Source organism: Scheffersomyces stipitis, chromosome 3, assembly GCF_000209165.1.
Source record: "Scheffersomyces stipitis CBS 6054 chromosome 3, complete sequence".
NCBI lineage: Eukaryota > Fungi > Ascomycota > Pichiomycetes > Serinales > Debaryomycetaceae > Scheffersomyces > Scheffersomyces stipitis.
This window is the reverse complement of record NC_009043.1, coordinates 859407-887260: the sequence shown is the minus strand read 5'-3', so window position 1 is coordinate 887260 and position 27854 is coordinate 859407. Positions and strand designations below refer to the sequence as shown.

The 27854-nt window shown below is 40.3% G+C and overlaps 12 protein-coding genes across 12 annotated transcripts; 8 read left to right on the top strand and 4 right to left on the bottom strand. All coding sequences in view use genetic code 12, as the record gives it.

The window, feature by feature from the left end:
• Nucleotides 1–16: 16 nt before the first annotated feature.
• YXE1 (hypothetical protein) lies at nt 17–1462 on the bottom strand (the record flags this gene model as incomplete). The annotated part of the gene is made up of 1 exon (XM_001383414.1): nt 17–1462. The coding sequence occupies one exon, from the start codon at nt 1460–1462 to the stop codon at nt 17–19; it is 1446 nt and encodes a 481-aa protein (XP_001383451.1).
• Nucleotides 1463–1964: 502 nt separating this feature from the next.
• LEU3 (3-isopropylmalate dehydratase (aconitase superfamily)) lies at nt 1965–3998 on the top strand (the record flags this gene model as incomplete). Its single annotated transcript, XM_001383766.1, has 1 exon — nt 1965–3998. The coding sequence occupies one exon, from the start codon at nt 1965–1967 to the stop codon at nt 3996–3998; it is 2034 nt and encodes a 677-aa protein (XP_001383803.1).
• A 491-nt stretch (nt 3999–4489) lies between these two features.
• Nucleotides 4490–6293, top strand: SEF1 (Suppressor of Essential Function; the record flags this gene model as incomplete). Its single annotated transcript, XM_001383765.1, has 1 exon — nt 4490–6293. A coding segment is annotated over one exon (1804 nt), but the record flags the coding sequence as incomplete, so codon positions are not given.
• A 104-nt stretch (nt 6294–6397) lies between these two features.
• Nucleotides 6398–7297, bottom strand: PRP2 (methylisocitrate lyase (2-methylisocitrate lyase); the record flags this gene model as incomplete). The annotated part of the gene is made up of 1 exon (XM_001383413.1): nt 6398–7297. One exon carries the CDS (start codon nt 7295–7297, stop codon nt 6398–6400), a length of 900 nt encoding a protein of 299 aa, XP_001383450.1.
• A 1946-nt stretch (nt 7298–9243) lies between these two features.
• On the top strand, nt 9244–11643 carry MNN41 (regulator of cell wall mannosyl phosphorylation; the record flags this gene model as incomplete). The annotated part of the gene is made up of 1 exon (XM_001383764.1): nt 9244–11643. One exon carries the CDS (start codon nt 9244–9246, stop codon nt 11641–11643), a length of 2400 nt encoding a protein of 799 aa, XP_001383801.2.
• A 760-nt stretch (nt 11644–12403) lies between these two features.
• On the top strand, nt 12404–13259 carry COX13 (cytochrome c oxidase subunit VIa; the record flags this gene model as incomplete). Its single annotated transcript, XM_001383763.1, has 1 exon — nt 12404–13259. The coding sequence occupies one exon, from the start codon at nt 12404–12406 to the stop codon at nt 12821–12823; it is 420 nt and encodes a 139-aa protein (XP_001383800.1).
• Nucleotides 13221–15469, bottom strand: CDC55 (Protein phosphatase PP2A regulatory subunit B (PR55) (Cell division control protein 55)). Its single transcript, XM_001383412.1, has one exon. It carries the CDS (start codon nt 15095–15097, stop codon nt 13601–13603), a length of 1497 nt encoding a protein of 498 aa, XP_001383449.2. The 5' UTR covers nt 15098–15469; the 3' UTR covers nt 13221–13600.
• Nucleotides 15470–16440: 971 nt separating this feature from the next.
• Nucleotides 16441–16911, bottom strand: RPS26A (40S ribosomal protein S26). Its single transcript, XM_001383411.1, has one exon. It carries the CDS (start codon nt 16905–16907, stop codon nt 16548–16550), a length of 360 nt encoding a protein of 119 aa, XP_001383448.1. The 5' UTR covers nt 16908–16911; the 3' UTR covers nt 16441–16547.
• A 1654-nt stretch (nt 16912–18565) lies between these two features.
• On the top strand, nt 18566–19371 carry COX4 (Cytochrome c oxidase polypeptide IV, mitochondrial precursor). Its single transcript, XM_001383762.1, has one exon. The coding sequence runs from the start codon at nt 18569–18571 to the stop codon at nt 19031–19033; it is 465 nt and encodes a 154-aa protein (XP_001383799.2). The 5' UTR covers nt 18566–18568; the 3' UTR covers nt 19034–19371.
• Nucleotides 19372–20256: 885 nt separating this feature from the next.
• MDH99 (hydroxyisocaproate dehydrogenase) lies at nt 20257–21354 on the top strand (the record flags this gene model as incomplete). Its single annotated transcript, XM_001383761.1, has 1 exon — nt 20257–21354. The coding sequence occupies one exon, from the start codon at nt 20257–20259 to the stop codon at nt 21352–21354; it is 1098 nt and encodes a 365-aa protein (XP_001383798.2).
• A 338-nt stretch (nt 21355–21692) lies between these two features.
• Nucleotides 21693–23426, top strand: PICST_30756 (hypothetical protein; the record flags this gene model as incomplete). The annotated part of the gene is made up of 1 exon (XM_001383760.1): nt 21693–23426. One exon carries the CDS (start codon nt 21693–21695, stop codon nt 23424–23426), a length of 1734 nt encoding a protein of 577 aa, XP_001383797.2.
• Nucleotides 23427–23779: 353 nt separating this feature from the next.
• On the top strand, nt 23780–27742 carry SLA1 (SH3 domain protein involved in assembly of cortical actin cytoskeleton). The gene is made up of 7 exons (XM_001383759.1): nt 23780–24000; nt 24084–24433; nt 24470–24744; nt 24787–26126; nt 26169–26657; nt 26763–27227; nt 27291–27742. Exons 1-7 carry the CDS (start codon nt 23794–23796, stop codon nt 27618–27620), a joined length of 3456 nt encoding a protein of 1151 aa, XP_001383796.2. The 5' UTR covers nt 23780–23793; the 3' UTR covers nt 27621–27742.
• The last annotated feature ends 112 nt before the right edge of the window (nt 27743–27854 follow it).

Genomic DNA, 27854 nt, shown 5'->3' with positions numbered 1-27854 from the left:
TTTTTTTCGCAGCCATTTAGACAGCAAGCGGGTTGCTAGTGTCAATATCCAAGGAGTCTAATAGACAAGACATGTCGAATTTATCCAAATTCAAAACTGTTTCGATAATTTTATCCTGCTGGTCTTTAGTAATAACATTGTTAGTTAAATTTTTAAATTTTTCGACAATTTCTTTTCCGGTTAATGGAGGCAACACTCCCTTTGGATTGACAACCCTCGATATATGCTCTTTCCCATCCTTCGTCGTTACTGTAACTTGAGTGCATAATTTGAACTGAGGGTCAATTTGGCCCTCAAAGTTGTTTTCTACACATTGAGTTTTCTTTACAATATCCCAAACTTCTTCACGGTTCAATTTATCTTCGGTAAAAGATTTCATTTGAAGTGACCCATCAACAAATATAGATGCGGCGATGTATGAGTTATTCATCTGTGCACCAATAACATTGATTGGTCTCTGTGCTTTCCAGCCCCCATGATGAAAAGCTGCTTTACCTAATTCAATTTTAACTCCTTCAATATTTTTAGAATCAACCTCCTGGCTATTGACTAGTTCTTCTACACATTCGCATGTGGAATGGATCCCTCCCATGCAAGGGTGTAGTTTCACTAAGGTACCTTCTATTCTCCAAATTTCACCTAAGCCTAAGGATATCTCTTCAGGTTTAGGTTTCAAACCACCCAAAGTGAAAACTGGAATGTAGCCACCGTACTTTCTTTCAAAGACCTTTGAAATCCCTTTGTAATTTGAATCTGCCAATAACGCTGCGAATAGGCCATTCCTAACAGCAAAACCGTGTTGCATTCGTTTCACAGAAGACTCAAATTGTGCCGACATGAGACCAGACGCTTGGGTACAAGCTATTCCAAAAGCATCTTCAATTTGAATGGCGTTATGGCTCAAGAATTTACAGGCAGACGCAGCGGCCACAGGTGGACCGAAGACAGCACCGCTGTGCCAACCAAGCGAGAGAATAGAACTTCCCCCAATTGATTTGCCAACTCTTGGTCCAACTTCGAACCCGACTATTGTTGCTAAGATAAAGTCTCTCCCTGAATGCTTGCTGGGATCTTTAGAACATAAACTCAAAAGTGTAGGCAAAATTATAGAATTGGAATGTAAAGGAGCGTAACTGTGGTAGTCATCGAGCTCGAAACCTTGAATGAATGTGGAATTGAGTAAAGCTGCTGAGACAAGCCCCGTCTTTCTTCCTTTCCAGCCCACTATTGGTGAATCTCCTCCTGGGGTTTCAAATTTCAAAACTGCTTCGACTGCTTCTTCAGACCATGGCAAATGAGCACCTACTAAGGCACATCCAATGCCGTCTAAGATCAAAAATTTTGTTCTATCCTTAATTTTGTCTGGAACATCTTCCCATTTAAGTTGGGCAACCCATTCACTAAGCTCCGTGGTTACACTTCTGCTATTTATCTTCCTATCATATGGTAAAGACAAATCCATATTGATCTCGACTATTACTCACTATTACTCAAAATCGATGGGATAAGGATTAGAGAGAGTTTTAATCCGCCTTAAATATTTTCCTCGAGAAAATTGAGATAGGAACATAACTGAAATAAAAATATGAAATCATTCTATTATGCTTTGCTTTAGGAATTGTAACTATATCTGATGATAACGAGACTTCCGCTATGTGGAAGCTTCAGTTGCGATAATTTTTCGGATAGACATCCGACTATATTTTTTGCGACCTCTAATAAGTTTGTGCGTCTCGCTGTTTCGGATAACTTAGCGAATACTTCGGTAAGTAGGATTTATCAACCGGTTTAACTTGAAGGTAAGTCTGAAGTTGGCAGAGATTTCGGAAATGAGGTCATGGAAAAACATTCAAAATACAATTATGCTGTTAACGATCACAGTCTGAAAGGGGTTGTCATTATAAAACCCCATGCAAAATTCATCAAGTGTGAAATTTACTAGGCTGCTAAGTTAAGAAGCAATCATGGGCCGGCCGTTGAATTTAATCGAGAAGATTCTTAAGGAGCACGCCCTAGGAGAGTCTGAAATTGTTCCCGGAAATTTGTTATGTGTCAGCGTTGATTGGACAGTAGCTTCTGAGCTTAGTTGGTCAGGACTATATGAAATCTACAACAGGCTTGGAAAACCTGGGGTACATAGAAATGACAGAATTTGGCTAGCTGCAGATCATATTGTTGATCCAAGAATAAACCACATGGCTAAACCACAATTTTTGATTAAAATGGCTGAAGCTGGTGCTAAGGAGTTGGACATCAAGGACTATCAACCTCCTAATACGACCATTATGCATACTGAATTCTACAGGGAAAGGGCACAACCTGGTATGTTAATCATTGGGGCAGACTCACACACATGCTCAAGTGGTGCTTTGGGGTGCTTGGCTGTAGGACTTGGAACTTCTGATGTTGTGTTTCCATTGATAACAGGGGAAACATTTTTCCAAATTCCTGAAACCTTGAAGATAGAAATCGTAGGTAAACCTAATTTTGGAATTGGTGGTAAAGATACAATATTACATATTTTGAAGGAGTTCAAAAGAAATACAATTGCTTCAAATCGTGCTGTCGAATATGATGGGCAAGGACTTCAGTACCTTTCTTGTGATGCAAGGTTTGCTATATCCAATATGTCTACTGAATTTGGTGCTCTTGCTGGTGTGTTTGTTCCAGATCAACAAACATCAGCCTTCATAAACAGAAGAAAGAACCCTATCTTCAAAAGAGATTCATTATATTTCCGCCCAGATGAAGGAGCCAATTATGTCGAAGTTAGAGAAATTAATTTAGGTGAGGTTGTACCATATATCGCTTTGTTCCCGTCGCCCGATAACGTCGTTCCAGTGACTGAGAAACTTGGTATGGAGCTTGATGGATGTTTTGTAGGGGCATGCACAACAGCTGAGGAAGATTTGATCTTAGGTGCACTTGTTCTAAAAGCTGGTTTGGAAAGTGGTCTAAAGGTATCGGAACGTGGTCATAGAAGAGTGACCCCCGGATCACTTGTACTTATTGCAAGACTAAAGGAATTTGGTCTTCTTCAATGGTACGAGAAGGCAGGTTTTGCTGTTGGAGCTCCAGGCTGTAGCTACTGTGTAGGTATGGGAGCAGACCAGGCAGCTCCAGGTGAAGTTTGGCTCTCCTCACAGAACAGAAATTTCGAGAATCGGATGGGAAAGGGCTCCATCGCTAATCTCGCTTCTTCATCTACAGTTGCTGCTTCATCATTTAGCATGAAGGTCACTGATCCAAGTTATCTTTTGGATAGAGTTGACAGAAACGAGTACGACAAGTACAGACTTTTTTGGAAGGATTCTCAAGAATCCATTATGTACTCAGAGCCAAAGGAAATAGCTCCAGAAAAGGTGACAAGATTGATGGCGTACAAGGAGGAACTATCCGAACTACCTGAAGTAATCAAATCAAGGGTTCAGAGATTTGATGATGACGTTGATACTGACGCGATCATTCCAATAGACAAAATGGGTAAAGATGACTTAGCCACTAGTGCTTTTGCTTATGTTAGACCTGATTTTGTGAAAAAGGTTCACGAAGGGGCTAAGATTATTGTAGCTGGTAGAGGCTTTGGAAGTGGTTCCTCGAGAGAAACTGCACCAGAAGCATTGAAACTTTGTGGAGTACAAGCGGTGATTGCAAAATCATTCGCTTACATATACAACAGAAATCAAGCGAATATCTCATTATTCGGTATCCGGGTCGCTGATGAAGGATTTTACAAAGCTGCTCAGGAGGGAGAAACTGTTGAAATTTTAGTCAAAAGCAGACAGGTTCAGGTGAATGGAACAACATATGCTTTCCAATTGGATAATTTGGAACTTAAGCTTCAATCTAGTGGAGGCTTATTGAAGAGATTCAAAAAACACGGCAAAGACGTGTTCCGTCAATTACAGTCTGAGTTGTCCGAGACTCCAACTTCCTCCTGTGGGACTGTCACCATTGAAGACGTGTCCTGTCATAGCGAAAAAGGGATGACTTGGTAAATTTTGCTGCGAAACTTCAAATTATTTACAAAGCAAAGCTAACTTTCATTTTTTGCAACCTTCATATTATGATTAGGTGCTCTTTCTACAATTTAAATACTTAAATAAATAAATCAATATTTTGAAGATATATCAATTATTTTGAAGGAATTTCATTTAGCCAGATTTACCAATAACTTAGAATTGTGTGAGAGTTATAAAACATTCTACAAGAATTAAGACAAACAATGTTATGCGGAAACCAATCAGATCGAAGTAGGTACCGAGGACAATCATTCGGAATTTGGGGAATTCCCCTATCGCTAACTATAGAGTATTGAATAAGTGGGGTTATGGTTATGCGAACGTTATAAAGAAAAATGATCTCAAAATTGAAAATGAAAAATCATTCTTCAAAATTTTAATTAGAATTCATTTCTACATTGATCTGCCGGTATAATTTATCAAAACAACCTCAATGTATTAGTCTGTCTTATAACAAAAGAAGTGTCATGGCTGTCGAAGGTAAAGTCAAGCATCGAAGATCCAAAAGAGCCTGCACTGGTTGTAGGCAGATTAAATTGAAATGTGATGCAATAGAGAGGTTTCCAAAAAAGTGCACGAGATGTCAAAGACTAGGTCATATTTGTGAAATAGATTCCGGTTTCAAGAGAGAACCGGCGAGAGCCGCCAGAGTATTTAAACCGCACGATCACAAGGATTTCTTGAATGTCATGATTGGTTCATCGGACGACTCGCCAGCTCGGAATTTCCAAGAAGTCAACACAGGAAATGTTTCACTTATGACCCTGAAAGCACATCTGAACCATCCGCCCATTTCATCGAATAATCGAGAATTGTTTCCAGCGTTATTGACCTTACGTCAAAATGTAATAGATCCTGATATTCCCTATGATAAAGTAAGGTTGATGTTTGAAACATTCTTTCTTAACAATTGGCTTCATTTACCTATATCAAAGAGCTTATTAGATCCTATATTTCTCTGGGAAAAGAACTACAAGTTACTATTTTATGCAATATGCCATGCAGCATGCCCAGCTTGTTGTCCAGAGTTTGAGCCGTTTCTAGAAATGAAGTTGCGAGAGCTTCTTTCCACAAGCGACTCAACATTTATGATTGATCCTTTTCATTCTTTGAGTACTATTTTTGGTCTTCTTGTCATTTGCTATTGGCCATTGAGAACTGCAAGTCTACAAAGTGACGATTCTTTAATGTATATCAGTCGTGCAACAAATCTAGCAATGAAGATTGGCTTACACCAACTTTCATATTCCCGAGAGTATTGCATTTCAGCTGATGATTCACTACGACAGCAAATGGAAGCAGCCAGCATTGCGTGGGCTGGTTGCTTTATTTCAAGTACTTTGTTTAACTCATTTGTCGGAATCCCCAATTCTCTTCCTTTGCTTGTGAATTCCTTGAACAAGATCGATGGTAATGAATACTTGGCAGAATTTAAGGTTCAATTGAAAGTATGTCACGTAATTCAGGTTGCATTGAACACCCTTGGGTGTAACTCTGACACCGACTACGGAATGGTTGATCCAATTATCAGAGGTACTCAGCACAAAGCAATCATAGATAACCTATCTCTCGTTCAATCTGAATTTTCACATTGCAGCGAAGTCAGCGAATTAATATGTCTACACGCAAAGCTCCTTATTCATTCGTTTCTTCTAGCTCCAGATACGTTGGAAAAAGATCGCAAATCTGCTGTCACTTCACTATACTTGGTGTGTGTCAAAAGTATTGAAACTTTAGTGGAGCTACATGACTCTGACCAAGAAGGTACAATCGCATTGCCGATCTTTGTAGTTGTGACTACAACTATGTCTGCCATTATATTGTTTGGGTTAAGCATTTGTTCGTATGAATCATTGATAGATAAAGACATGGCAAGAAACTCTTTATCGAACTTCTTTAGAATAATGCAAAATTTGGCTAGGCGACCGGATGATTCAGCAACAAGGGCCATGAGATTATTAAACGGTTTGCAAACATTACACACTAAGAAGCTAATCAATGAACCGATTTTTACAGTAAGAACCAGAATGGGAGCAAGCGGGTTTTGGAGTTTATTGCTTACATTCAAAAGAGCACAGTTAGCAGAGCGGAGAGAAACAGCTAACATCCAAGAGGCATCATCACAAGACATGAGAACAAAAAGTCTAGATGATGATGTACTGGTCACCAGCATAGACCAAGTCATGCAAGTTTCCAGTTCGGATGGAAGTTCGACAGCGAATATGATCGACACCTTCTTCGGTAACATGTTCGATCTACTATGGGATGATAGTACGGTTCAGAATGAAAATCAGATATTTAGCTTTCCCTCAGAGACAGGAAATGAAATCTAACTAGTATGTATAGTTATGTAGATATACAATGCAAGTCAAGAACTAGATGATATCTGTTGTGGAATTTGCTCCAACTTCTTTGTCAAGTTTCACAACCTCTTCTAGACCCATTGTTATGAAAAACTCCCGTGGATCAGCTTTTGTTTCGTTATTTTGCAATTCAATCTGCTTACCCGTTTCAAAAAGATTCTTAATAGACTTTTGGGTGGCAACTGCAATAGGACCTAAACATACACCTGGATACAATGCCAACTTGAATCCCAAATCTTGAGCTTCTTTTGTACTCCAGTTTGGAGTTAAACCGTTGGGGACTAAATTAATTAACACAGGAGTTGGGGCGAGAGCTGCCACAACTGCCTTAGCTTGTTGCTCGTCCTTGATTCCTTCAACGAACGCAATGTCTGCACCTACACTAATGGCAGATTTGATTCTCTTCAAAGCTTCTTCCAATCCAAATTCTTGTAGAGCATCAGTTCTTGCAATAATAAGAATGTCAGATCCAATTCTCTTCCTTTCGATAGCCATTGCATGTATTCTGGAAGTAAATTCTTCACCACTCACCAATTCCTTGCCCAACAAGTGACCACATCTCTTGGAGAGTATTTGATCTTCAACATGCAAAGCTGCAACGCCAGCTCGAGAATAGAAGTTTAATGTTCGTGCACACACGGTACTATTTCCATACCCTGTATCAGCATCAGCAATAACAGGAATATCGCCGGCGATACCACTAATCATGTGTGCATTTTCATGCATATCGTTCAAGTTTGCAATACCTAGATCTGGCATTCCCAACCTTGAAGCTACTGTTCCGGCACCTGTCATATATAGACATTTTGCTCCTAGCCTGTGGGCAATTCTTGTAGTGATACCATCAAAAACTCCAGGACAAACCAATAAATCTGGAGCTTCAATTAATTCCAAAAGCCTTTTAGCTGACATGTTCGAAGGCTTGACTGAGGTAGGTTATTTGTTATAAATGCTGTCGACCATCTTCAACTATTTTATAGTTGCAGAATCAAAGTTCTCCCAGTTTATAGAGCCCACAAATTCACTAGGGTTCGGTAAGCTAAGCGATATGTTCATCCGATGGCTGCAACAAAATCTCTAGTGCTGTTCACGTGAACCATAGATGTGCCTATTTTAAAGAATCGGGCCGATATCATATTGCCAGCCTGCAAAACTCGGGGCACTCGTGCAAGGATCGAGTACCTAGCCGATGCTTTTAGGTTTTTCTTGAGCCTTTGTGTGGTTTGTGTTTCGCCGAATCTAAAACTGTTCCGGAAACAGCACACTAAATTGAGAGTGAGACTTTTATTGAGGTACATAAAACATGCAATTTCGTAAAAAAAAGAGGTACCACTCAAGATTCTGGGGCGCACAGTGGACTCAAGATTTAGCTATGCTCAATTGAATGTTCACTTACTTCTCTTAAGAGAGGTTTATTTTTATGAATTACACTGTTTAGTAGCGATATCTGGAAAAAGGTTAACATAGTACGAAATAAATTTATAGTTTGCATAAATCACTTACGGTGTTCGTATTTGGTGCTCGCTGAGTATAAAAGACATTCTTGAAGCAGGACACTCGACAGGATGTTAATAAGCACTAGACAATACTCTTTGTGTCTATTAAGCAAAAGCTGTAATGGACACAATATTCGCCTCAACGACTACAATAGCACGATTATTGAGGAGGTGCCCTACATTATCGCTAAGCAAATGTGGATCAGTTGTGGAGTATTTTGTTCTGAAGTAACGAGTTTCCTAATGAAGTGGCGATGAGCAGATAATTCCAATAATATTGAATAATGATAAAAATAATAATATTGCTGAAGAAAATAAAAACATTAACAATAATCTGCTTTTGTTCTGTAAGCCTTCTGCCTTATTGAGGTTCGTTCATTCGAATAATAATTTCCGTTTTTAGTATAATATCCACTCCTAAAGACACACACTTATAGAAATCAAACACCGACATACGCCGGAGGCTACCATGAACCCTGTTTGCTCAAATCCACAATGGAGATGTGCACTGCCATTGTGCCAGGGCAGCAACTGTTACTTGTATTGGATAAGAGTCACAAGCTCGTCTTTTCTAGACGTAGCAATTGATATCCGGGGGCTTATTGTTTCAGTCCTTTCTTATGTCATAAGCCTTGTGACATTTTCCCCATCTGAAAACACTCGAGGCACCACATGGCAAACAGGAACTAGTCGACCAAGTCCACTTAAACAGTGCCAGCCAGTCTGAACGTCCTGAGCTGTCTACACTGCTGTAGCCGTCGCAGCAGATAAGATCGATAAGATCAGATTAAATCACAACACCTCTTGCTGGATTTAGTAAACGCTCACGCATTGTGACGAATGCCCAGAAAAATTGCCGTATGACAGGACTATTTTATTCCAATTTTTTTTACTGCAGACAAGCCATCTTCATTGGCACCATAGTGGGAATCGGCACAAGATGGCTTAGATTGGGAGAAAAAGAATTTAGAAATCTCGATCAAAGCCTGGAGTGGGTCTCTACACCTGCTGGCAACAACACCTGTCCTGGGGTCCAGCTATTTGTCTATAAAATTTAAAAACTTCGCTTTTCTTCACGCTCTGTCCAAACTTTTCAGCTTATCTACACTTGAGATTGCGAAGATCTAGAGTTGACAGATACGGAAAGGCCGTTGGTAAAACAGAAAACTCGTCCATCAACGACAGGCATACGCTGTCACAAACTCGAATCACCACTTTCAAAACATTCACACCCCCTTATAGTGTTTCACACTTCACGGTGGTCGCTTTTGACTGATACCAAAAATCCAATTTTCACTTTCATCTAGTTTCACAGTTTGGTTTACGTTTTGATCTTTCGGTCAAAGTCTTACCACCACATCAATGACTATGAAAATGAGAAGGTCACGAGGGACCATTCTCATAGCCACAGTGCTTCTAATTCACATAATAGCATTCTCCCTTTTCAAGTTCGGCGACAATACCCACACCTTGGATCGTTTCAAAGAAAGCATTCTAGACTTGAAAAAGGCTCTTCTCGAAAATTCATACACGAAAAAGCCTAGTGATGGCTTCGACCAAAAGGTTGACAGCATATTACAAACAATAATCAGAAACCAGGATGAAGAAACTGAGAAGTTGCTTTATTCTTCTGACCTTAAGAATAGAAAAGACTTCAACGAAATCATATTGCCAGACTATCTAATAGACACCACCAAGAAACAACCCCAAGTCCAACACTTCGACCCAAGATTCACTGTTGGGTTGATAACAAACTATCTTACCCGAAAAATCAGTCTGGGAGAAATCAAAGACAAAGATGAACTTGTTCTTCCATACTTCCACTGGAGTGATTTCGTAGATCTTTCTGAGTTGAACCAATACTTCCATTCGAAAGACAAGGCTGACTGTAAATTCTTTAGTTTTGTTCCGCCTACACGTTCAAAACTTGCAAGGTTGGAAGTCCTTCCAATTGAACTGTATTGCTTGAATGAAGACACTATCGACGATCTTCTCACAACATCCACAGACTCCACGTTGGTGGACAATTTGAGAGTCATTAAAGAACAACAATACTCCAGTGGTTTCCACATCTATACGGCTCCAGGAAGATCTACTTTTAAATTAAGACCTATCTTAGCAAAATCCTATTTGCACGATTTCATGTTGGCTCCATACTCCATTCTCATGCTTTTACCTGAACAAAAGTCAATTAACATTCAAATAGACAGAGACATCACTAAAGCAAAGAAGAATTTGCTCAAATCTGGAATTGCCACTTCCTATATTGAAATGTTTAAAGTAGAAAATGGAGGCGATGGGCCGGTAACTCTTAATATCCAGAAGGAATTGAGTGCTTTCATTGACGCAACAAACAAACATCCTAACTTGCTTCAACCAGTCAATACTCTTAAGTATGAAAAGGCACTTGACCATGCCCAGTTTATAGATGAATCAAAGGCTATCTTGCGTGAAATGAAACGAGAGGATGTTTCGAAGTTCACTCTTCATCAAAAGTCCTATTTTGAAGCTCTCGAATATTCTATTGGTTGTCAGGATCCTCCCAAGTATTTCCACGAAGCCAAGATCTTCCAGTCAGAAAGGAATTTTGCTATTGGGGCCCATTATGACTGGAGGTTCTTTAACGGAGTTGTCAACAATAAACCGAAGCATCAGCCAGCATTACATCAGTTGATCCAAGCATGGTTCAGGTTCACAAACTCTCAAGACATCACTACTTGGATTGCACACGGGACGTTGCTTTCTTGGTACTGGGATGGAATGTCGTTTCCATGGGATAATGATAGCGATGTTCAAATGCCAATTGACCAATTGCATAAACTTTCACGTAACTTCAACCAAACCTTGATTATAGACATAGGTAACGATCCAGTAACACAGGAAATTAGATATGGGCGTTATTTCATAGACTGTGGCAGTTTCTTGAGTTCTAGAGAACGTGGCAATTCCAATAATTTCATAGATGCCCGTTTCATAGATGTTGACACAGGATTGTATGTGGACATCACAGGTCTTGCTGTATCTCGAACCCCATCTCCTGGTAGGTACGACGGTTTCTTGACAAGAGAGTTGGCCAGAACACCTGGCAATAGCGACGTTAGTGAGTTTATGAGAAACGACTTTTTGCAAGTATACAATTGTCGGAATAATCACTTCCTGAGGCTTGCTGACTTATCGCCATTGAAGCTTCTGATGCATGAAGGCGAATATGCCTACCTCCCTAATCAGGTTGAATCAGCTTTGTCAACTGAATACGGAGAAAAAAGTATCAAGTTGCAGTCTTTCAACGTTTACACGTTCATTCCTAGGATCAGAAACTGGATTCCTGTGAAGAAGTTGAAAGCAAGCCTCCAGAACAAAGGGGTTAGACAGAAAGGAACTGGGGTTCTGGTGTTAGAATTTGCAGAAGAAGAATGCTTGAAGATTCTCAGTGAGAACAGTGACCTTCTTATGGAATACTTAGTCACAAGGGAAGTTACTGAAAGACACGAATTGGAGTTAATCAGCATGCGAGATGGAAATGATCCAAAACGCTTCTTCACATCTTCTGGCAAATTGAAGCAAGGAAATCCATTGAGACATGACAGCTTTTCGCTATCTGCGTTCCATGATAAGTACAAGTTCGAAGAGTCCATTGATCAGACTGTCAATTTTATATCCTCCCTTGAGATGCAAACCCCACCAGAAAAGGTAGAACCAGCAGAACAAACACAAACCAAGAAAATATCAACCAGGAAGGATCTTCCCAAGTTGGTTGAGTGAGTCTGTCGTGAAATGTTTGCTTCGTGTAACCAAAGCTTTAATAGATCAGATTATTTATTAGAAGATTGAGTGAATAAACATAACAAGCATAGTATTTAAGTCATCAGATTTGCATTATAATTTCAATTTTAGAAGACTAAATCTACTGAAAACAAGTTTGAAGAAGTTGAGGCAGTTTCGATTGGGAATTGACAATTGGTTGCAACGTAGGCATAGCTGCATATTGCGCTTGAGAATTGCGTGTTCAATAGAGACTTGGAATAGAGAAGTAGATATAAAAAATAGACAGGATACTTACGGAAGACAAAACAAGAGTGAAGAGTAAGTTAGTATCTTTACAATATGGTAATTGACCATTTGATATGTTTGTTAATTATTCCAGCTGTTTTCGGATTCTTGAATATTACAGTATTTTTGTAATTTTCATGGAATATGTACTAAAAGTATCCAAAAAATCAAAATACCCATATTTGTAGGCACAATGACTAAATAAGATCCTGGCTCAATTTGTAGATTAGAGCCATAGCAGCAAGTCATATTCCACCTGAATTGGCTTCCAGATACCACTAAAATCCACTTGTCAACTTTACACCACGTAGTGGGCTCATTATACATCACGAGACATGGTGCACGTGCTTTTCTTCAAGCCAATGAAATCTCACCCGAAAAAATGGTGTGAGGTTTTTCACATATCAACTGGAAAGTACATCTCACTACGAAGGTTTACTCTTCTTTCCATTGACAAAGCAAGCATAACACTATGTTCAGAAGAGCCCCACAACTCACTTTCAAGAGATTCAACTCGCACGGCCACGGCTACGGCGTTTCCAAGCTCATAAGCGAAGCTGCCTATGCCCCAGCCAAAGTCAACAAGGCCGCTGGAGAAGCCTTTGTCAAGAACTACGAAGAAAAAGTCCACCACTCTGAGGGTATCACCAAGTTGTGGAAGAGAATCACTTACCTCATTGCTATCCCAGCTGTTCTCATCACTTCTATCCCAGTAGGTAACGTTGAATTGAAGCATGCTGAACACAGAGAACACTTGAAGCACCTTACTGACGAGGAATGGCAAGTTCAATACGACTACCAGAACTTGAGACAGCACAGATTCTTCTGGGGTGACGGTGACAAGACCTTGTTCTGGAACTCTGATGTCAACAGACACATCCAAGCCGACTAAGCGTCGTGGTTTCGTCACTTTTCCATATTCAATGGCGTCTGTCTGTTGAAAGCATCATATTATTATTCTCCAAGCACACTGGCATTTCTAATAGGACAGTGCAAATGTATGCGTTAGCTTTTATATCATTTTATTACATCGCTGAAATTTATGAACTCTATTCTTGCTGTGCACCTAGTAGACAATAAATGTTCTATCAGAAATATTTCACTATGACATGGATCAAAGCTACGATGTAGAAATATAATCAGGCAGCTTCCATATACCTAGAAAAGATGTAAGACTCTACACTATCATGAACTTGTAAATCAATGCTATGGTTATGATATATGCTTGTGCATCGTAACCTAGAGTTTAATGTTATAGCATTTCAAAATACAATTACCTACACTCTTTTATAAATACGTATATTATAGTCTTTAATGAAATATGTCAACGAAGATGCAGAAAGAATAATACCTATTAGTGCAAAGCAACTTTTGAACATTACCCTAGACTTTATTCTTGTTCATGATTATTATAATTCTTTTTTAGCTTTTCAAAATCGAGTATCAAGTAGTAAACCACGCTGGCGAAGTAAAAGGAAACAGGAATCAATATTATGGGAAATACATCACAAGAAAAGCAACAGTGAAATAGAATGGGTTATGGACTGGGATTAACCAAGCCATAGAATTGGAAACTTTACAATTACAATAACCAACCGTAACAATGAAGAGTGAAATGAAGGAAAAAGAACATAAATGAAGTCGTAGCGGAGAATCTTTTCCAGGGCATTTACAACGTGGAAAAGATGTACAAGTTGTTGGTGGCAGCAATGGCTACAGAGTTCTCTCTTGGATGCCACGACAAATGCAAAATGCTCTTCTTGAAGTCGATGTCGTCAAAGTCGCTGGCATTGTTGGTGCCTACTCCACTCATCAATCTACGTCTCATGGTGCTGTGACCCGACTTCTTGGATTTGAATGCCGACTTGTCTGCTTGCAAGATGATTTCTTCCTGATCGTCATCATCTTCTAGAGGGGAAGTATGTGTTTCTTTAGCTTCATCAGCTTCTTCGTCTTCTTCGTCTTCTTCGTCGTGACGGTTCTTCTTTTTCTTGAACGAATTCGTGTTGAATGAAGGCATCTTTACGGGAGCAGCAGTTTGTTGAGGAGAGTTGTTGGCATTAATGGCATTGGGGTAGATCATGAAGTTATTGTTGTACGAACCGGTCATCACCGACTTGTTGTCGCCGCTGAATTGCACTTCGAACTTGTCAAAGATGGCATCGTTTTCGTACGTGTCGCATAACCTTTCTCTCAAGTGTTCGTGGACGTTAATCGTCTTTATGGGCTTATTCTCCATGGCCAAATCCCATATCTTGACAGTCATGTAGTCTCTGGACACAATGTATCTTCCGTCGTGGCTGAACTTAACGTCAGAGATGGACGATGTGATTTCCGTAAAGAAATTGTGTGAAGATGGGTCCAAGTACTCTTCAAAGATCTTGGCATGAGTGTCGCAGAGCGAGTTGGATCTCATATCAGACAATTTGATCGTGCCCTTTGATGAGGAATACATGAATAAATTACAATGGTTAGGATGGAATTCGGCACTGGTGATGACTTCAGTCAACTCTTCCATGTTGGTAGGTTTTATATCAACAATGTTGAAGGACTGGTCAGCAATGTTCAAATTCCACAAGTTGATCCTCAAATCGTCAGAGCTCAAGTACGTCTCTTGGTCCGAGTTGACTGAGATAGAGTTGATGTGATAGGCATGGGCGTTGGAGTAGATCTTCTTTGGCTGGGCCAGGATGAGCTTGTCATGCAATTGAAGCTGGGGCAACTTCAAGTTGTTGATAGTGATGTTCTTCAGAGGCAAGTGGTTCAAGCCGTTTAAGTTGTTTTCGTTTACCAACTTGATCTGTCTCTCCATGACTTTCCATAACTTGATAGTCTTGTCGTTGGTGGAAAGCAAATAGAGCGAGTTGTTGGAAGACCTCAACCATTTGATCTTGTTGATTTTCTCCTCGATTTCCAAAGACTTCAAGTAGTCGAACTCGGCATCATGACTCTGGAACTCGGTGAAGAACTTATACTCACAGTTCAGCTTCTTTTTCAGTTGGTTGCGTTCAAACAAGACTACTCTACCACCTTTGTCTCCGGTGGCCAAGAAGTCACCGGTGTGATCGAATTCGACCGTCGAGATGATATCGGCTTCGGTGATGTTTTCGATATCGCCCTTATCACCAAAGCATTGGGAAAACTTCCATGATTCTTCGATAGTCATTGTATATGATTGCTATAGGATATGGAAGACTTGTAAGATAGTAGATATACAGGAATGATGAAGGTTGGTATCGTATAGATAATTGTAGTAGTTGACTGCTGCAAATGTGGATGGTATCTTATAAGTTCGTATTGATGAAATGGTGAATTTAACGTATGTTTTATATGTTAACTGGGTTATTCTAATGTCAAATATTAGTTGATAAGATTTCGGTGCAAGTGTTGATGAGTGCGGTGGACGAATCAGAATCGGTATTTGTGGTGAGAGCAGCTCTGACAGTGGAGGCTATGTCGTGACAGCTACAGATGACTGGGTGGTTGACAATGGCACAGCAGAAAGTTGTAGACACACAAAAAGACAGATTGACCTGTGGCGGTGGGGCAATGTTGGATGGCTAGGAAAAAGACTGTGGTAAGGAGACGCTGAACAAGAACATTTAGTGAGTGCTACTGGGGCCAAAAATTTTGATGGGTGTCGTCCTGTGTGCAGTGGGCAAGTGCGGATAGGGAGAAAATGGCGCGATGGCGGGAGTTAGTGAGGAAATAGCGAGAAGTGCGAGATTAATTAGGCACAGCTCGGACTGAGAAGTGAGAGCGTAATGGAGCAAGAGAACAATAGCCATGCTATAAGAGTACCTACTATTGTATTCTAATCTATAGTACCATTCTCCATGATGGACATGCGAAAAAGTTGGTTAGTACATTTGTTGTACGAGTTATTGCTATTGTCGGTCCCGACTTAATCTCGAACTCTTATGGATCTCTGGCATGTACCAACAGATCGTATTTCTAGCGAGAGAATCGGAAATGCCTGCGGTACTGGACGGAATCCACGCCGGTGCTCACTAGCCTAGGGAGACTTTACCGAAACTTTGTCCAGTATCCACAGCAAATGTTGCACTCTGCACTCTGCACTCTGCTCCTTCTAGCAATTGCAGAAGAACACATCAACATCAGCAAATTGAGGTGATTCATTTGTTTAACAATTCAGAAGCCCACTATTGAACAGCTGTGGAGAAATACAAAGTGACTGCGAGTGTAATTCCTGATGATTTCCTATTTAGTCTCGGTAAAGATCTTATCGTGATCTCACTACCACAATCGTGACTCCCCACCGCTTGTTTCAGGTCCACGCCCGGCTCAACTAGATGACCACGCCATCCTCACTACGGTCGTGTTACATATGTAGTCCCTGTACAGTATGCCGAATAATCTAGCTCAAAGTAGATAGTCCTGCCTTACGTAGCTCTCTCGTAATTCATATTTAAAGCCAAAATTTCCTGGTCTTGCTATTTCAACTAGAACCGGAACTAAGATTACCAGCCTTTCTACAAATCAGTCTTTATACGTGGTGTTTATGTAGGTTCATAACAAATGCCTAAACTAAACCATTCAACTCAATATACAATTAATTAAATTACAATAAATGAAACTATAATTCTGGGTCAAATTTAGTTAGCCTTCTTAGCAGCATCTTGTGGAGAAACTTTTCTGTCAGTGTTGAATCTCTTTCTTTGTGGAGGAGTTCTGATTCTTCTGTCAGTTCTGGATCTGACTCTGACAATTCTGGCGTGGATAGCACAGGAGACACAGTAGTGCAACTTGTTGTACAACTTTGGCAAAGCGTATTCTTGGTAGACAGAAGCTTCAGACAAGTCTCTTACGGCAGCGGCTTCAACCATGTTTCTGATGGTGACTCTCTTGATGGCCTTGTCCTTTGGAACACATCTGGCACAGTTCAAACATCTGACTGGCTTGACGTGACCTCTACCCTTCTTGTTTCTACCGTTGGAAGCTCTCTTTTTTGGCATGTTGAACTAAAGTTATGTTAGTACTAGGCTTAGATGAGGGTTGAGAATATCAAAGACTTCAGCATGTTGTTATTACAATTGTCTGTATTGGAAAAGAAAGCCAATATCAAAAATGGCAAATCTGAAAAATTTTGATGTCAATATTCAATTGAATATTAAATCAGACAATATTGCTTGGGTCTACTCCTCGTCGCTGTATTCGGGATAATTTCGCCTCCAGGCATTCTATTTATTGCACGGTGATGGAGTTCGCTAATTAAAATGTCAACTGGTAAATGAGGATTTTTCACTTCTTCACATTGATATTATTGATTCGATTTTGGGTTCTCGAGAGTCTGTCGCTCTCACTCTTTCTCACTGCTATTCTTCAACATCATCCACATCGATCTTTGACTTTATTCTCAGGTATATCGTCTGGTTATTACATACCTATTACTATACTGATGTAAGTAGAATCTGAAAAAAGAAGAACAAGAAGAAAAATTTTTAAATATATTTGGTCGCCCAAAGGAATCTGAGTGCGAGTCTGTTAACTATGGGCCTGCAGAAAGAACGCTAACAAAAGTTGAACGAGCGACATTAATACTACTGAAATTAAAGAGAGCGCGACCTAATCTAAGGTGAGGTGTGTTCTGAAATGCGACATTAGTTACTGAAAGACGACATCAGCTGTGCGCAAATCCTGCTGCGCACGAAATATTCGCATCAAAAATGTGCACGTGAGTATGTCATTTTTAAGGGTTATAACCCTAAACATGCAAACTTCGCACTTGGCGTCAGGACAACCCAAAGTATCACATGACGATAAATCATCTGATTCAGATTACGAAAGCACCTGATTCAAATCATATGATGGATATCACATGAGCCCTGTCACCTGCCTGCGCGAACCAATGAAATTAAAGATCTTTCTCAATGGTGCAATCCATCAAAATTAGCTGATTTTCAATTGTGTAGAAAAATTTAATACTGTTAGCAAATTACAAATATAGACAACGGGATTTGTTTCTCTGTAATTTTCCTTCTAATCTATTCAAGACCATTAATAGTACGTTATACCGTGGCCACATGCACCCGGAGTCGGATGCTGAACGACAGATGAATTCAGTCCAGAATTCTCGTGCCAATTGAGTCTCATCATCACAACAATATCCAATCTTTGACGAACACTGAAAAATGAAAATTCAAGAAAGAAAAATGAACAATATTCCATTAGGAAGTAACCGTAGACATACACAAGATGGCATGCATATGTACCTACAACAGCTATCATTTTTGGTGTGAATAGCTCTTTACTTCATTATATTTCATTATGTTTTGATAGTATTGGCTATTCGTTATCTCATCTGCCATTAGCCTATTATCCAATTGAAATCAAGGAATCATGAATCACTCCAGAGGAATACAAAATGAACCAGTAATATCAACTTATGAATATGTTTCTTTTCCTTTTATCCATGTATCCTCACAGAATTTATCATCTTGTTAAACAACATATTTCTGTAGGAACCTGGAATCAATTCAAGCAAAGAGGATCATACTTAATCAACCCGAATAACAATCTAAAAAGATTCAATCGAGACTCATGTATTCCTCATGTCTTTGTTATACCTTGTCGTTCAATCCATTCATCGTTCTTCATATACTAACGTATTCTAGTAATGCTCTCTCGTTCTCTTCGTATTGCCAGACAAACCAGATTCTTGTCTTCTACCAGAATCTTGGCCCACAAGGCTGCTCCAGCCAACGTTAAGACTGCCCTGAACTTGGCTGAAGTCACTGGTCCAGATGGATCTTTGATTGGTCCAGGTGCCAAGGCCGGTACCATTCCTACTGACTTGGACCAGGCTACTGGTTTGGAAAGACTTGAAATCTTGGGTAAGAGGGAAGGTATTGATGTTTTCGATTTGGAAAACCCAATCTACGAAGGAAAGGGTACTTTCGAAGACCCACTCTTGGTTCCAACTTACATTGGTTACAGATATGTTGGTTGCAGAGGTAAGGACGGTGAAGACCACAAGCCATACTGGATGAAGGTCGAAGAAGGTAAGAAGTCTAGATGCTGGCAATGTGGTACTGTCTTGGCAGCCAAGTACTTGGGTGAACCAGACATGGCTGCCCATTAAGCGCTTTGTATAGACAGCTTTCTTGACATGCCCTCATTATTCAAATATTCATTGACTCCATTATTTTATGCACATTTTATATGAAGTTCCTTTTCCGACTGGTTCATTCAATATAGGTTACTTCTTGTAATTAGGAGTGATAGACAAATCAGAGAGAATAAAATTCATATCTTTTTATATCTATGTGAAGGGGTTAACCTTCATTTTAAATATGACCTCAACACTTTACTAGTCCTTGTTAGTACACTTTTACAAAAGCCAATTTCTTGACATTTTGTTCATTTTATACATTTAAGATGATTAATAGCAAGCATCTATAAATGAATAAACGATTATTAAACCAGTGTGTAGAGTAGTCGGATGATCAAACAGGATCTCTAAGGTACTTCGCAGCAACAATTTTGGCGTAGCAGCCTGAGAGTTTATCCGCATAAAGATAGTATTCACAATACTTCGGTGTAACATAGTTGGAAGATATTCGAGTTTGCAATGAATTACTGTGGTTAGTGTATGAGAGTTGTACTGACCAATTAGACTCGAGGGGTAGATAAGAGAGCGGAGAAACGACAAACAACAGAAAAATACCATGGTTGCAAACCAGGCAGCGACACCTTTAGTACGAGCAACATGCTAAAGAGGGTGTAGAAAAGAAATGCTTAATCTCGTAAAATTTAGTATCCATTTAGCAAAGTAACTTATAGCGAATTTTTCACGTAAATGAGGGCACTAACAGCTTACAAAAACAGACTGAACATGTTCACAAAAAGTTCAAAATTGTCATGTTTCTAATAGTAGTAATCATGTTCTTCACATTCTCAAACAAACCGCAACTTTTAAAAGACTCGGTTGCTGGTATTATTTGGTCGTGGTGCAAACTCTTATCAGTAGATTTTACTCCTACTTTGAAGCAGCGCGGAACGTATGGCAATCGACGGCTATCGACGCTTACGCGCGCAGCGAGTTGAAGATGGAATTTTGCAACAAGAAAGCGTTGAGCCGCACGCAACTCGGTGATACCACAGTAGATAAAATTTTGCAAGCTTATTGGCCCAGGTACCACGACGTGGTAGGATTATAAATACAAGGGATATCCCTAGGAGTTGATGCCTTTTGGCCCAGGAGTATATAATTACATTTGCTTATATATTTTGCAATATTTGTTGGTTAACTTTTCCGCTTAAGTTAAAAACAATCGCGAATTCAGCCACTTTTATTATTGCAAAATGACGTTAAAACAGCAGGTGCTTTTTGTAGGCAAGCCTAACACCAACACCGAAGCTTACAAAAAGTTTTCAGCCAACTTCGAAGTGATTAACTACAAGATCACATCGAAATCACAGTTGATTGAAGACTTCGAAGGTAGATTGAGATACATTGAGGCCATATATGCTGGCTGGGGTGGTTTTGATGGCGTGGGAGGGTTCCAGGGTGAAGTATTGAGACATTGCCCTCCCAATGTAAAGGTAGTAGCTATCTGCTCTATTGGTCATGATGGTTATGACACTGAGGGTATGCTGAAGAGGGGTATCACATTGACGAATGTCCCTTCGGTCATTGCTTCAGAAGCTGTGGCAGACTTGGTGTTGTACAATACCTTATCCAGTTTCAGAAACTTCAAGATGTTTGAAAAGAACTTGGGAGGAAAATTGACCAATACTGGTGCTTTGAGAACTGCTTTGGTTCGTGGTGAGTTTGATCAGTTTAACGGAGTCCCCGTCATCAAGCCCACTGTCGGTGGTGCCTTTGCATCTTCTTGCTGCGGAAGAGATATCCTTTCTCCGAGGGGACACAATGTAGTCATTGTAGGCTTCGGTAGCATTGGTAAGTTGATCGGAGAGAGATTAGCATGTATTGGAATGAACATCCACTATGTTAAGAGATCGAAGTTATCAGAACAAGAAGAGGCTTCTTTGGGTTACAAGGTCACCTATCACGCTACTTTGAAAGACACTAAGAACATTGCTGACTTGGTGGTGATTGCATGTCCAGGCACTGCTCATACCAGACACATGGTCAATGAAGAGATGATAAACGACTTTGCCAAACCTTTCAGATTGATTAACATCGGAAGAGGCTACGTTGTAGACGAAAAGGCTCTTGTTAATGGTTTACAATCTGGCAAGATTCTCTTTGCTGGTTTGGATGTGTTTGAAAACGAACCTTCCATCAACCCAGACTTGCTCAACAGACAAGATGTTGTTCTCACACCACACATTGGCTCTTCCACCACCGAGAACTTCAATTATACTGCCGCTGCTGCCATGTTCAATATTGAGACGGTGTTGTACGACAGAGAAGACACAATTACTAGAGTCAACTAAACATTAGTGTCCAAAGACTATTGGAGTCTACTTAGTCTACCGAGATAGAACTGTTCAATTGCCTTCCGAGACTACCAGAGACTAGTGAACGCGAAGGTTATTTAGTATATAGAGAACATTTAGGGTATATGGGAATGGAATTTTGCGAAAGAAATTTGCTCAGCGTAGAAATTAGAGTTGTTTATATAGTGAATTCTCGGAGAAATATTTGGAGGGTGATTTGAGATCCGATTTAATTGCTGCAAAAAGGAATTATACACATGAAAAATTATTGAAAAGTATAAATATAACCAATATCCCCCTTCGATTCCACACTTTCCAACTCTTCAATATTGATTATGTCTCCTCCCACAAAAGTATCTAATTCAAGGTCCGCCCGCAAGAAGGCGGGACTGAAACTGATGAACGAAGAATTATCAAAACGTATTCTACTACTCTGTATTGAACATCTAATTCCATTCGAGCAAATTAATTCATCTTCGTTCAGATTACTCTTCAACTTCAATAATGGATTATCGTTTATTCCAGATCCAGAAACATTGACTCATCTAGCCAACGAAATGTACTCTGAATACCAGAATTATTTCAAACACTATTTTGAGAATTCATTAGACAAAGCAATAAAGATATCCCTATCCCTCCATAAATGGACTCCTTCAAACTCACTAGAGCCATATGTGTTTGCCAACTATCACTTCATCAACGAAAGATTTCGTTTATGCGAATTGCCTTTGGGGTTTTTTCCATATACGGAGAAGAATATGTCACAACACTTGATACCCAATCCTGTTCTCAAAGAAAGATTACTCTTTGTAACTTCCAATCACGACCTAGATGATTACAATCTCCAAATGGTGAAATACCTAATGGATGAAGATGGAGACATCACAAAATCCAGTCAGTTTCACTGTCTAACCAAACTTTTCGGCGAATACTTGTTGAGTTTCTTCATCGAAGTGGCAGAGATCTTGCTGTTGGAAACCAAGCTAGCTGTCTTCGATATCGGGTCCATAACAGGGGCTAAACTTATTCCAGTATTAGTATGCAATTTTATCTATCCTATCTATATCAAGTTTCACCATTTAAGCTTTGAAAAGCTTGATCCACTTCCAGACGACAAGGACCGTGTTTGCTGGGGCACCTTGAAGAAATTGGAACATAGCCACGACAAAGCTTACACAATGAGGATCTTATCATGCTTGATAACCTATAGGGCCAACATCGAACAGCTTATATCAGATAGTACATCTTCCATTTCGGAATCAGACTGGGAGTTGATTACTTTCGCTTACGAAATCACCATTAAGTTCCATGAAGTACTTATAACCACTCTTTCATATGACGTACCTGTCAGTCATTTGCTCTCGAAATGGGTAAAGATGTTGATATTACATGTTCTAACTATCACAAAAAGGCATTCTCAACTTCTTTCATTCAACATAGAGTTACCTTTGAAAAAGTTGTTTGATAACCTTAAAGAAACCCATTCCAAAATTGAAGCGAATTCTAGTTTGATTCTCGCAACCTATCTACATCCATCAACGAAAAGATTCTTAAGAGATGACGATGTAAACGCTGTAAACAGTTTCGTGGAGTCGTTGTCCAAAGAACAAGAAAATGAAAAACCAACTTCCATAGATAGCTTCGATAATGTCGATGACATGATTCTAAATCTATTCGACTGCTCTGGGAAGTCTACAAAAGAATGTTATAATTACGAGTCGTCTTCAATGAAGGAAATAAAGGAGACAGAGAGAAACTCGTATGCAAAAGAGGTTGGACCATCACTTCTAAGTTTCTGGAGTACTTATGCTAGAAAGTATCCTACTCTTTCTCAACTAGCTAGAAATGTGCTAGCAGTTCCCATTACTACGGATAGAGGTTTCGATCAGTTTAAGTCTGCCTTTACTCATCTAAATCTGCCCTCTTCTGCCTCACCTGAAATCGTTCCATTATCACAGCTTATTTACTTCCTTCACCGATTAGGCACCACCTATGATCTACATGCTATTGATCCAAAGAATCTAGATTTAGACATTGAGGATTACCGCATTACTGACTATGAAGAATAATGTGTGGGTAGACAAGATCAATTCCTACCATCTAAGAAGAAGCATTAGAAAAGGATACTTAGCAAAAGACAATTTCTGAAATATTGCTTGAGCAATTCAAACAAACTCTGAGTACTAGCCATAGCTATGAACCGAGATTCCACTAAGAATCTGGAATCTTGCAAAGGGTTGCGAATGCAAATTTCATTGAAGCCAGTAACATAGCCAACCCTCATCTCCTTCCCCATAGTAAGTGCGCGTAGTCGTGTCGGTACCAGATTCCCCTTTTCCAGTCCGTGTGTCGTGAAGCGAAAGTGTCGATTATCTAAAATGGATCCCATCCGATTCAGCTTAAGAAAAGACCAGATTGTACAATCCGACAATAGAGATGCTGTATATCGGGGTGTACAGAGCGCTCTATGAGTACTCTGCACAAGCTGAAGAAGAACTAAACTTGCAGCCCGATGATTTGTTGTACTTACTTGAGAGATCGGATATCGATGATTGGTGGAAAGTGAAAAAGAGAGTGTTACCATCAGGCAATGAAGAAGTTGAGGAGCCAGTGGGATTGGTGCCATCCAATTACATTGAAGAGGTAAGTTACACATAAATCTGAAGAGAGTTGTATGAGCAATTAACAATTTGAATCCATAGAGCAAATACTAACTGATACTGCAGGCACCTGTGCTTAAAACAGCAGCAGCTTTATACGACTATGACAAGCAAACTGAAGATGAACTCTCATTTGCTGAAGGTGAAATTTTTCAAGTGTATGATTTGAATGATCCAGATTGGATATTGGTAGGCGATGCCAATAAGCAGAGCTTTGGATTTGTGCCTTCCAACTACATTGATTTGAATGGACAAGCACAAGCTCCACCACCACAAACACAGCCACAGCAGAAACAACCTGTTCCTATCAGCAACTTTGCTCCTCCTCCGGTTCATAAGGATAGAACGGTTTCTCCAGAGGCTGAACCTTTCGAAAATCACGTACCAGAACCTTCATCAGCTCGTCCTCCAGCTGTGTCTCAGACTTATTCGTACGAACAAAGCCCATACAGACAAAGAGAAGTGGACGTGGATGGGAACGACGACGAGGAAGAGGCACCACCACCAATGCCGTCTAGACCTGTTGTGGCCGCTGATAAGCCAGTTCCAGAGCTCCCTCCCAGTGGTCAGAATGAGCGCGAAGAAGATCTTCATACTGGTGGTCAGGAACATAAGTTTGATGGTGAGTTCTTCACATGGTACATTGACGAAGTAGACGGTCGTAAAAAGCGGTCTGTTGTATTTTCTATTGGCCAAGGTATGATCATAATTAGACCTAATACGACCAGTCCCAAGAAACTCAGACTTAAGTCTTCGTCTTCTTCCATAGATAACCAATGGCGAATTAAAGATTTAATCGATTTTAGCCATGAGAAGAAGCATGTATTCTTGGAATTCAAGAATCCCAAGACCTCTATTGAGTTACATGCTGGATCCAAAGACGTTGCTGAAGCCATAATGTCTATCGTTGGGGATCTTAAAGGAGCCGAGTCTGCTCGTGGGTTGAAGGAAGTAGCTAGAGCTTCACACGCCAGTACCGGAGAAAACAATAGAAAAATGGGTAGATTAATGTTTGATTTTGAGGCCCAGGGTGATGATGAATTGATGAGTAGAGAAGGCGACGAAGTCTATATTATAAATGAGACCAAGTCTAAGGATTGGTGGATGTGTGAAAATATCGATTCTGGAAGACAAGGCGTAATTCCATCTTCTTACATCGAAATAATTGGTACTTCCAATTTAGATAAATTGACAGATGGACCCCAGAGAAGAAAGTCAAACAAACGGAGTAGTACCAAGGGAAGGGTTGTGGACAACAATAAAGAGCATCTGCATCATCATCATAATCGTGGCAGAGAAGAAAGAGACAAGATTAGAGAAAAGGATAGGATTCAAAGGGATAGGAAGCATACCTCATCGAAGGATGAGCAGAATGATAAATCAATGCCAAACTACCACAGAGTCAGAACCTGGATCGATAGTTCTGGCTCGTTCAAAGTTGAAGCTGAGTTCTTGGGATGTGTTGAAGGAAAGATCCATTTGCACAAGACGAATGGAGTAAAGATTGCTGTATCTGCGACAAAGTTATCGATTGAGGATTTGGAGTACGTTGAAAAAGTTACAGGCACTTCTTTGGAAACTTACAAGCAAGAGGTCAATAAACAAATGTTGAAGAGATCCAAATCTAACAAGTCTCCATCTAAGAGCGGTACTAATGAAGGTTCATCTGGGGCTATTAATGGCAGTTCTGGAGCTAATGGTGCTATGGCTGTTACCAAGTCTCATTCTGCTACTGCTACTATTAACAATATCACACCACCACAACCTTCCAGACCCAAAGCCACTACCAAGGTTACTACGACGAGTGAACCAGAATATGACTGGTTTGAGTTTTTTCTTCAGTGTGGAGTGGATATTGGTAACTGTCAGCGTTACACTCTTAACTTCAACAGAGAGCAGATTGATGAAAACATCTTGGAAGACATCACACCTTCTCTTTTGCGTACGTTAGGATTGAGAGAAGGTGACATCTTAAGAGTTATGAAATTCTTGGACAATAAGTTCAACAGAAAAAAGAGTACTTCTGAAGAAACAGCTCCTACAGGTGGACTTTTTATTGACCCTAATGGAGCCTTGAAGAACAACAGTTCAAGTGCTGAAGTTTCGAAGGTGAATGCCAGTGCTTTGCCATCTCCTAACAAGGTGGCAGAGCCGGCCCCAAAGGAAGCTGTTGCACCTGTTGGATTAACTCCTTCGAAGCAATTTGAAGACGACGCTTGGGCTGTTAAGCCCGCAGCCAGGTCTACAGACGATCTTTTAAAACCAAGTTCTCAACCTCAGACTCCTCAATACACTGGTTCATTACAAGATTTGGTGAATATCAAGCCATTAGATCTGAGCAATAATGCTTCAAGGCCCGTTCCACCAAAACAGGTTGACGGACCATCGGCACCTGCATTAGCACCAGTCAAGACTGGTACGTTGATTCAACCAGGGCAGCAGTTTGCTGTTCAAAAGCCAATCTCAACGCAGGCTACTGGGCCACTTATTCCCGTTCAAAAGACTGGTTTGGTGCCTATTCCTACTGGAGGATTGATGACAGCTCAACCTACTGGGTTTGTACCAATTACAGCTCAGCCCACGGGATTCATTCCAATTCAAGCCACTGGAATTTTACAACCTCAACTTACGTTTGGTATTGTTCCATTGCAAACTGGAAATGCTACATTTGTGCCACAGAAGACGGGACCACAGAACGGTCCTCCACTCACTACTTTTGGACAGCCAATTGTAGCCATGCCGCAGACTAGCTTTGGTCAACCTGTGTTTGTGCAAGCAACTGGACCATTACCAGGACAGATTACTGGCGGCCTACCACAGACTAGTTTCAACAATCAGCCTTTAGTTCCTATTCAGAGAACTGGGCCATCAGTTGTTCCAGCACAAAGAACTGGAGGTTTTGTTCCACAGTCGGCATTTGGCCAACAAATAACGGGAGGATTTGCTGCTAATCAACCTCCTCCGAACACCTTTAGTCAACAGTTAACAGGGGGATTGCCTCAAACATCGTTTGGAAATCCTACTGGAGGAAGCTTGTACAACCCAGTTGTTCAGCAACAGCCAGTCGCAACATTTGGAGGACAAACCACAGGTGGTTTCCCTCAGACATCGTTTGGACAACCCCAGCAAAATGGGTTTTCTCCATTTGGACAGCAGCAGCAGCAACAACCACCTCAGTTACAACAGGCCACAACATTTAGCCTGTTGCCTGTACAACAACAACCTACATTCCCACTGGTACAACAACAACCTACATTCACCCTGGTTCCACAGCAACCTGCATTTAACCAATTTGCTCAACAACCACAGCAGACTGCTTTCAACCAGTTTGGCCAACAGCAGCCTAACATGAACCAGTTGAGTAATATGTTCCAAAACACCAATATAGCTCCAGTAAACAACTTTGCTCAACCACAGCAAACTTACCCAAACACTTCATTTGGTGTTCAGCCACAGCCACTGTTTGAAGGCTTTAACAACCAACCTTTGCAGAGTCAACCTACTGGGGTTGGGTTTGGAAATGCTCCATTGCAGACACAGCAGACTGGCGGTAGAAGAGCCAATCTTTCTGCTGCTACACCTGATAATCCTTTTGGATTCTAAGAATAATAGGGTCTAAAAGAATTGCAGTATAGAATTCGTTCGATTTACATATGTCATCTACCTCTACAAGTTAGCTTCTTCTACAAGGCAACTCTTCTAAAGTCATCATACATCTATATTTCTACTTCTGTAGATAGTATAAATACAAAGTTTGTTTTATTGCTCTGAGTTTTAAGGGGTGTAATTCTTTATTGTGGTTAAGGGGGTTAGGAATATTTTTTGCAGCCGAAACTT